The 10177-nt window shown below is 45.6% G+C and overlaps 1 protein-coding gene across 4 annotated transcripts; it reads left to right on the top strand.

The window, feature by feature from the left end:
• thrap3a (thyroid hormone receptor associated protein 3a) lies at window positions 1-9969 on the top strand. 4 transcript variants are annotated; one of them, XM_037273105.1, is made up of 11 exons: window positions 1-148; window positions 3660-3823; window positions 4923-5783; window positions 5882-6526; window positions 6616-6788; window positions 6908-7019; window positions 7237-7321; window positions 8119-8282; window positions 8367-8529; window positions 8605-8736; window positions 8816-9969. In XM_037273105.1, the coding sequence occupies exons 2-11, from the start codon at window positions 3687-3689 to the stop codon at window positions 9038-9040; spliced, it is 2697 nt and encodes an 898-aa protein (XP_037129000.1). In that variant the 5' UTR covers window positions 1-148; window positions 3660-3686; the 3' UTR covers window positions 9041-9969. The 4 variants fall into 4 exon arrangements, with proteins under 4 accessions (XP_037129000.1, XP_037128998.1, XP_037128999.1 ...); XM_037273103.1 differs by having other exon boundaries at window positions 3657-3823; XM_037273106.1 differs by lacking the exon at window positions 1-148 and adding an exon at window positions 3912-4108 and having other exon boundaries at window positions 3676-3823.
• The last annotated feature ends 208 nt before the right edge of the window (window positions 9970-10177 follow it).

Raw genomic sequence — 10177 nt, 5'->3', positions numbered from 1 at the left:
CCAGTCGCCACTGCAGATCACACACGCACGCACACATACACACACACACACACACACAAGCAAGGAGCATTGCAGTGGGACGACTTTTAACGCTTTTAGGTGCTGCTGAATATGAGGCAACGTCAACGCTGAGCAAAAACGCTGACCGGTAGGTGACTTCTTTGTGCTCCTCTTAACATTCATCACTTGGGCAGAACATGACACATTTAGCACGCTGCACTCAATCAAGAGAAAGTGCACAGTGACATGTGAGCAGGCAATTGGAGAGGGGAAAAGGATTTATGAAGTGGGCTGCACCAGTTCCCCTTTGTGGTGAAGAGGAGTCGGGACGAGCTCCAAGAAGTGTACACTGTTAGACTCACTGCGGTAGTTCTCCAAAGCAAAAAAAGTCTGGATACTCGTGGAGAGTTCGGTACTTTTTGGGGCAATCTTAATGGAACCTTTTCCAATCACTCAATGACCGTGGAGAAATTGTAAAAATGCTCAAAAGAAAATATTTGGATAAATATCCTGAATGGCCTGTTTCAATTTTGCTTGATCAGGATGGTTGCCAGGCGAATGCAGATTTCACCCACTCCATCGACAGAAAAACATGGTCACATGTTCAAATCGACTCCTTTCTGTCTTATTTGGAATCCACAAGTTCCACTCTATTCTTTGGGGTGACTCATGTTAAAGAATGTTGGGATGCCCGATTCCATTGGATCTGCTTTGATAAACACCAGCTGTCTGTGCCAACACACACGTACTGCCCACGCACACGCACAATGATAAGGAGTGTCTGTATTTACAGTCTCGCGGTCTATTAATGAGGTTTCATTTCGGTCCGGTGTCCTGTTGCGTTTTGATCGTACGATAACGTGTCTGTAACATTGCGCTCATTGTTTGGGAGAGGTGGCGTTAGAACACTACACTACATTGCATCTCGTATAATACGGAAAAAATAATACATTCGGTCTTGATGGAAAGAGGTGAATTTGTGACGAGCAAAATTTACTGTGCAGCATTTTCATTCATATGAATGCAGACATTCTTGATCAAATTGCCCCAAAAAACACCATCTGAGGTTGTTGCGCACCCCTACAATGAGTTGAAAAGACCCGCCCACCATCTTATCTCCATGCTGACTACAAGGCCCAAAGGAAAACGCAAATGGCAACTGTGCATGTTTTGCAAGTATGAAGCTATAACTCATGGCCGGCCTGTTGCCGGTAGACCAAAATAGAGACCAGCGACTTCAGCTGATGGCGTCCTTCTCGTGTGCAAACACGGGGACGACAGATGCGTCGGGAAGTGAGTCAACGCAAGGATGTCTGGGTGACACTCGGTCGTACTTTAGCTCTCGCCTCCGCATACCGATTTAGGTTTGACAAAGAAGTACGGCGCGACACAAGACCTCCTCTGAACTCTCAGCCTTCAGACTGAAGCGAAGCAGTTGTTTTTGCTCAATAAGCTAGCAGGAAGCTGGGTGGCTTATCTTCTCTGAGGCCCTGTTGTCCATCCTAACCGCTTCAACGTGTCTTGACAAGGGGAGCGGAAGGCTAGTTGCGTTTTAGTAAAGCCGAGATCGCATCAATTGCAGTGGATTGGCTCAGTGACACTAAAGAGTATCGTGCGTATCGAGTTGCAGGTCCATTGTGGATTACGTGAAATTAAACTACAGCTGTTCTGATGTCGGTCTATGAAAGGACCATTTAGATAGGCGATATCTTTGTCCTGGGTTCAGAACATTTTCTTGCCCGGGGTTCATTATCAGTGCTACTGTCAGTGTCATCGGGTTGTCAAATGTGAGGTAGTTAAGACGATCACTTCTATTGGAGTGAATCCATTAAAAGGGCCTCACAAGTGCGGTAGCGCTACGTGTTTGAGAGTAAATCCAGTGTTGACTGGTTAAAAGGCCAAACAGGCAACAGGCTCCCTTAAGAGGCTAAATTCTCCGTCATTAGGTTGCGGACAGTATGTTGGAAGCCAGAGGCACAGCTGCACATGGTTATCGATTGAGACCTCCGAAACAGATGCAACAACTGTGAGCTTTGAACGACTTGGCAAGAAGCAAGTTGTTGGTAAGAATAGTCACAAGCCTTTGGTACTTTACACTGCATCAACAAAATGTAGCCACCACAAGGAACCACGCTGGTGGATCTTGAATGATTAAGACATGTCCTACTCAATTGCTATGATGTTTTGTGAACACAAGAATATTGATAAGCAGGGTGGAGGGACCCGGAGGACCAGGGGCGAATACCAATCGTCATGGGTGAGAGTAGACAGATAGCAGGGCTGATACCGTGGCTCCATCCTTATAAACTTTGCATGTGGTAGAAGATAGGAGTTGTCATAGTACCCAAAGACAGAAAGGCCAGAGCTGACACAGACGAAATGTGGCGTGGAATTAAGGATTCCAGTTGCAGTTTGTAGGCCATTTCACAGAGGAAGCTTTTTGTCCTTCTCTTTTACACTTGCTTTCCAATGTTGTCCAGATGTTCCAGGACATCTACTGTCATGCAAGTGAACATCTCTAAGGGGGTTCTGATATGTCGAGAGGAAAAACAGTCCACCATTTCACTACTAAAAAGAGCACATGTGAATGTCACGCTCTTATAATATGCAGACTAAGCGCAGTAGATGCTCGCTCGAGGTTGGAGCCTTCAGGAAATTGCACCCTGAAAGCCAATGACAACAAAGTGCCAGGAACAAGGGGGAGCAGCGTGCTCGTGGTGCTTATGAAAGAGGAGCAAAAGGGGGGGGGGGGGGGAGGAGACAGATTGGTTTCGATACTTTCCAAAATAGTAGCAGGGATATACACCGGGAACACCAATGCAATAGGGTGCGCCGCTTTTGTAATCTCGGTCGTACGCGGTCGGTAGTTTGATCCAAAGTCCAGGGAGAGGACTCTGGTGATCCTTTGCAGATCTCAGACCTCTGCAGACCCAAAAATCTATAGATTCCTGTTGCTTGAGTCTTCTGTTATCTTTGTGCAGCTTCCATATAGAGCAGATTCCATTGCGTTATACTGTTTAACGTGGCGTAAAACAATACATTTGACAGTAGCGGGTTTTATCTGGACCATGTTCAAATGAAAACTGCAGTCACGTGTAATAAACGCAAGGAAGTATTCTCGTGTTGAGCTCATGTGGTATTAGCTTCACAATGTCCAGCCAAGTCTGGGTTTTGGGGGCTTCAGAATTCATATTTTCAGATTTATGTAGGTATGACAAAGAAATTATAGACTAGAGTGGTCGGTCGCTCAAAGACCAGCTTCGCTTTTCAGAACTCGGTGTGAATTACTGTGCAATTTTCTGCAGCATAGGCAATGGTGAGTGGCGGAGTTGACCAAGGCAAGTCCGCCCTTTATGCAAATAAGTAGCAGTGACTAAATAAAAACAGCATGTGGTTGATACTACTACGCAGTGCCTACCCTGCTCTTTGGAAGCTGCTTGTTGACGCCATTTGGTTTTCTTTCTTTCATTTTCAGTTTTTTCCTGGGATGCTGGTCTCTTTGGCAATTCTCTCATCTTTCCTTCATTTAACCCGAGAATACCACTGAACCACTTCAAGAAGTTCTATTGCCCATGTTCTTATTAGGAATGTGCATTTTTGCCTTTTTTTTTTTAAACTTGTGACTGGAATGGATGACTTTTTTTGTTCTATGACAGTAGTCTGAGGTGCCTGGCCTGCCAGCGGGGATGTCCAGAGCCACAAGATCAGCTTCTCGGTCTCGGAGTCACTCGAGATCCCGGTCCCGATCGCGCTCCCGATCCCGGTCCACCTCGCACTCTCAAAGAAGTCACTCCCGCTCGCGCTCCAGGAGACATCGATACAGGTAGATTTCACCAATTCCCGTGACTTTGTGTTTTTGCCTTGGGCTGATCACATTTGAAATATCTTTTCCCAATTGATCTTGCCATTAGTCATCTCTCCACCGATTGGTTAATCCCCATTACCGGCAAGCATAGAGTCAAAGAGGATTTGAGTAGAGCCCTCCTCCTCTGTTTGGCCCATGTGACACAGCTGGAGTGTCAGCGCAACTCACTGCCTTTAAGTGTGCAGAGCAGCTCAGTGTGCTGCCTTGTGAATCACTCGGTATTCCAATGAAAAAAAGGACGCGGTGAGTTCTTTTTTTTGCATTGTCGATCTCTTTCACATCTTTTATGTTGCTGTTGGAAGGGTGCGTTGGTTTTGGCATACATTGGTGGTTGGTAGAGTTCAGTCGTATTACTTTTCCATTGATGGCGGAAACTTGAGTACAATACTATGCCTTGTAAAAGATGGGTGGAAAAATTCCGAAAACATTTTAAGTATTGATGTCTACACCAAAGGTCTGGAAGATGATACGTTCATGTATACAGCAGATGTGAACCGTCTATAACGTCAAATGCACCAGTGAGGAGTCTCAAAATGTATCTAGCACGCATATACGACATACTATAGAGATAAGATACTATAGGAGCTTAGCAATAAATTGCAGACTACGGTATATTTTAGGTTGACGCTGGAGTAATGTACATAAGAGGATCACTAGAGCCACCATGTGGAGCATTTTGTCACTGCAACATTGGTAGGCCATCTTTACTGCATGAATGGCTACTTAATTGAGGAGGTTCCGGACTAGGAAGGACGGAAGAAGTTGTAGCTGATTTTTGTGTTTGGGGTGAAGTACAGTGCTACGGAAAGAAAACCAATCCATAAATTATGAGGTTGAAAAAGTAAGGGGTAGAAATTTTAGGCACAAGTTTTTGAATGTGCCAAGTCAACAGAAAAAAATAATACTTAAAGTACACATCCCTGAAAAAGCTACGTTTCTACTTCCCTCCACTGCCCCAATTCAATTAAACGCACATTTCACTCTTTTGTGTACCGGGCCATGTACGAGGTGTGGGGATAAAAAGCAGGCTTTGATCATGATTTTCTTGTTCTCCTAGCTCTAGGTCACGGTCTCGATCACGGTCCCGGTCAAGATCTCAATCGCCACTTTATAACCGCGACAAGAAATATCAGAACAGCCGTGAGTTACGGGGATATCACCGCGGCTTCCGGAGGCCGTACAACTTCCGAGGCAGAGGACGGGGCTACTTCTCACGTGGACGATACCAGCGTGGTGGTGGTGGTGGCGGCGGCGGCAGCAGAGGTTACAATAACAACAACAACAATTATAATTTTCGTAACAACTGGAAAAATTACAAGCAGAACCCGCAGAAGCAGCAAAAACAGCAGCATCAAAACCAGTCCCGAGGGCGACCCTACCTCCAGAAATTCTCTGGAAGCCCCCCTCCTCCAGGACAATCCCACCACACTGACCGATCCCCTTCTCCATTATCAAGGCAATCTCAACATTCTAACGCTTCCTCTCATGGCTCTTCTCCCAAAGCCCCTTTGGTGGCTAATCAGAGTTCCAACAATGTAAAAGAGGAGCTCTTGGCCAAGGAGGCCCAGAAAGAAGGGGCAGATGGGGAGCAATTTGAGGTGGGAGATGCCCAAGGTCCAGGTGGTGGGTCAACTGAGGGGGGCTGGCATATCCTGACTGAATACAACAGCAGTCCAAAGAAAGCCAGTCCAGAAAATCTTGCTGTCAATCTTCAGAACAGCCAAAACTCAAACCAGACTGGTAGCTCATCTCAGAATGACACCAGCAATGGTGCCCCCTCTTGGGAGACGGTGTGTAATGCACCAAGTACACAAATGTCACAGGAAGCGCTAAACCAAATGCTTTCAAGCCTTGACATGTTCAAGAGCGAGGAATTCCCTGATGGAGACAAAGCAGCCATCTCCATCGCTTTCAGAAAGTAAGACCGATTTTGTTCTTATGTTACTAACAACCATCACTTCAGTGGTCGTCTGTTAAGTTATGCTAGCACTCTCTGTTTTTGTTACCTTTGTTTAGGTTTCTGAAGGAGCACAATAAAAAACCCAAACCCAGTTGGGAAAACAAGAGCACAGAGGCAAATACTGTAGACGATGAAGCCGATATAAACGGTCCAGCACCGGCAGGTGTCGCTGAGCCACCATCAAAGTGCCACACAGAAGACCTCAACGGCAAAGTGACTTTAAATCATTTACTGAAGGATTCTCCTTCTGCATCTGAGGCGGAGGAGGACGGAATCCTCCGCAAACCTCACTCAAAGTCACAGAACAAAGACAGGCACAATGGAGATGTTGACAAAGCGAATCCAAAGGTTGTTCATTCATCCAGAGAGCCGGTTGATGAGTGCTTTGACAGATGGCAAAGCGTGGCCTCCTCGCAGGGAGCCGACAGCGAATCCAGCGCTCTCGGAGAGGAGAGGTACAATGCGCTGCAATTGGCTGCCATTGCTCGGCGGGAAATGTCGGGAACCTTTGAAGAGCTGGGTTGCAAACCCATGAAAATATCGAAATCTCTCTCGACGCCATCTCCCGTGCCACTGTTGAGGCGGAACTCTGACAGGGAGATGTTTCTGATGACAGAGGAGGACTCAGCGTTGTTGTCCTTGAGAAAACCTGAGCCCAAGATTAATGTCAGAATGGATTTCCTTGGAGACAGCATGATCGGGTAAGTTGTGGTTTTCCGGTTTGGATATTTTGCAAATATTGACCAATTGTGTGCCAATTGACTCACACAATCATTTGGACCGTGTTCAGCACTTCCGAGATTTTAGCTCAGGAGCGACAGTTGTCTCAGGACCTGGTGCAATCGTCAAAGAGAGGTCAGGAGTTCCGCTCCATCTTTCAACACGTTCAGACTGCGCCGATGCAGAGAACTACCGCCGAGCTGTTTGCTCAGCACATTGTGACCATCCTGCACCACATCAGAGGTGAGTTCACAAGTGGATTTCCATCGTGTTTATCATCATCATCATTCTACTCAAGATTTGCTTTGCCATCTGGAGGGAAAACCAAAACGTTTCACAGAGTTCATCTGTTTTTGTCGCAGCTCATCACTTTGCCTCTTCCCGAATGACTCTCAATGAGCGATTCACCATGTACCAAAGGCAAGCTGCAGCGAGGGAGAGCATGAAACCCCGAAAAAGCCCAGAGATTCACAGGTAGAGTCGCCCTGAACAACTCTCAGTGTACTGTGGCTTCACCTGCTATTTTAAAAGCAGCTCTCAGGTATTTCTCTCCACTGTCCTACCTGAACTGTTGTTTGTTTTCGATCCGGGCAATGGTCAAGTCTTCGTTGTCCTGTCCAATGTTGTCTTCATAGCTCGGCCAAGGCAGTGCGCGCTGTCTTAATGCTTTTGTTGTGTGATCCCTTTGCAGGAGAATTGACGTATCACCAAGTGCTTTTAAGAAACACTCACAGGTTTTTGAGGCAATGAAAAGCTCAGAGGATGGCACTAACAAGGTGACTGAATATTTTGCACTATGACGTATAAACGGGGGCAAACAAAACGGCACGTCAATGAGCAAGACGGACGCCTTTAGAGTGCTGGCTGGCTGGCCCTCTCATGAATGAATGTCAATGTGGCCTTTTGACTTTCTGTCGTGAGTCGGTTATTATGTTGGCACGAGCCTAACCATGAGGCTAATGAATAAGATAAAAGTCAAAGCGTGGATGCCGCCGTCCGTGCCCAAGATGTTCAAGGGACTAATTGTCTTTGTAAGTATCAAAACGTTGGCAATATCCAAAAAGAGCAAGAAATTGCTACTTTGCTTACAATTACATAAGCTCAGCACTCAAATGATGATGATTTTAGACCAAATGCACCTCAAAGCTGGTTCCCATCTTGTGGGCAGCAATTGATTTCAGCATGATTAGAAATCTGGAGTGACTCATTTGAATTGGATATCACACGACTGTCCTACATTGAGTAGATATTTAATTATAGAAGATCTGTGGGTAGTCTATATCCGTGCTGGCGCTGCTGTCGAGTCGTCTCGTTTCTTTCCATGAGCACCCCAAAAGAGTGTTTTAAAAGAATCTGGACCTTGCCAAGCTTTGCATGAAGACTATCAATGTAACCCAAAAAAACATGGGCTCAGATTGCAAAAACAAGCTAAACCTGTACTGTACTTGTATGGTTACCTAGCTCTTGTTCCCATGGACTGTTGAGTTTATCTCACAAAGCATCTTGGCAGACTTAACATCTGCATTCTAATCCAAAATCTGTCCACGACACTGTTCTGTTTTGCATCGCTCAGGATGTTGGGGAAAAAACAAAGGGTGGCCCAATGGACCTTCGGTTGGATATCGAACGGCGTAAAAAGTACTCCGGCCGTGAACGAGATTACGATCAGGACGGGCTTGCTGACTCCCCAGACACTAATCGCGAGAAACCCGAAGAAACGTTCCCCAAGAAATCAAAGTATGTGCGACAGCGTCATCCTTCTGAGATATTGGAATCAAATTGCAGCGTCATGCACACGTACCGTTTTCTCTGTCGGACCAGTGAGAGTAAGTGCTCTCGCTCCAGGTCATCTTCCTCATCGTCCTCCTCAAAGTCCCTTCAGGGTGACGTGCCCAAGGCCGAGCTCAAAAGCGACGGCTTTAACAGGGCTCGGCTAGCTTCGACTGAGACCACTGCAGAGAAACAAACAACGTGGAGGGAATTTGTAAGTTCCCTCATCGATACTATCGAGTCGTCAACACCACAACTTGGAGATTGAGCAACCACGTTACTATTGCAGCAAGTACGATTTCGCGGAAGAGGCTGGAAGAAGGGCAACCACCCGGGAGACTGCAATCCAGACATTGCAGGAGCACCCAAAGACGAAGACTGGGATAAGGAAAGTCCCCCAAAGAGCAGAGCATACTACTTGGTAGGACACGTTTCTTCCCACATCCAGCTCAGTTCTTAACAATCGTTCACTTGTCATGTATTTCCATTTTTGGGCCTAGCACGATGATAGAGACGCCAAGGTAGAAGCCAGCAAGCAGATGGACAACCGAGGAGGGCTCGGCGGAGGTGGCTTGTCACGTGGATGGCCGAGGTTTATCATACGAAAAACCAACGTCGGGGGAGCCAACATCACGTGGGCCCAAGATAAGTTCCTGGTCAACGGAGAGAAAAGTGGCATGCAGGAAGACCATACAGAACGGCAAAAGAAAGATGGAAATACTTGAGCGTCCACATCTTAAGAGACCGTTCTCAAACGGGATCCGATTCGCATCCACTGGAATAATCGACAAACGCCGATTCCAGAAGTTTAACATCTGACTTCAGTTCTTTCAAGATGACTCACTGGTACTTGACAGTCACGGTGCATTACTGTTTCACATACCTTACCTGGTAATAGTTTTTGTTTTGAGTGCCAGTACAAAAAAAAAAAAAAAATTCTGGTTTGTGCCTCCAACTTGTCACAAAGTTTTTAAAATTCAAAGACCGCATCAGTTGGGGAGGGAATGCTGGGGTTAAAAGAATGGTGGATTAAACTGTTGAATTGTACGACGCTTTTTTTGTAGTTCTAGTTGTGTCTGATACTGGAGGGATGGATTGAAGAGCACTTTTGTTGGCCTGGATCAGACAAAGGGACCAACTTGTAAAGGGTCATCAAAAAGTCAAGTCATCTGTCAGATTTACAATATCTTAGCATAAAGCAAACTACCTGGACTTTCGTAACATTGTGGTCACGTTTTGAATTTCTGTTATTCACAGTAGGAGCTTTAGCTGGCTAGATGTAGAAAAGAACACGTCATTGGGTGATGTGTCAATGATCTCAAATGACATTTTTTTTAACATGGTCGAAACTTTAAACACAGAATTAGCATTTTCGTTTGCCAAAGTATCTTAAAATGATGTGTTTACGTCTGCTTGGCTTCCATAGTATACACGCGGAGTGTTTACATGAAATAATTTATACGAATTATAAAGATGATTCAAAGGTTGTGCTGAATGGTTTTCACTGGGTCAAACGGTGTGCATAATTTGCAGTTTGTAGAATTTGTGTTCACCTGGTGTGCCTGTTTGTGTTATGCTGGAGCTAAAGGACTTTCGAATAATCTCGGGTGTTTGCTTTTGAAAACTGTTTTATTAAATGGAACACTGAGGACAACAGAGTGTCTCTTAATTGCCCCGTCTCTTTGATTCTCAATCGATTCTCTTCAATGGCAATTGCCAAAGTTGCCAAGGATATCAAAATGATTCAAACTGATCCTTTGGTGGATTGTGTAGAATTGATTGTTGATTAATGGTGTCAAAAGCAAATGAATGCACAACGCAGTTCTGTTGATCCACTCTCAACTACCTCTCCAATAACATCT

The sequence above is a fragment of the Syngnathus acus genome, chromosome 16, assembly GCF_901709675.1.
Source record: "Syngnathus acus chromosome 16, fSynAcu1.2, whole genome shotgun sequence".
In the NCBI taxonomy this organism is placed as follows: domain Eukaryota; kingdom Metazoa; phylum Chordata; class Actinopteri; order Syngnathiformes; family Syngnathidae; genus Syngnathus; species Syngnathus acus.
Note: the sequence above shows the minus strand (reverse complement) of the source record. Positions and strands in the feature narration are given on the sequence as shown.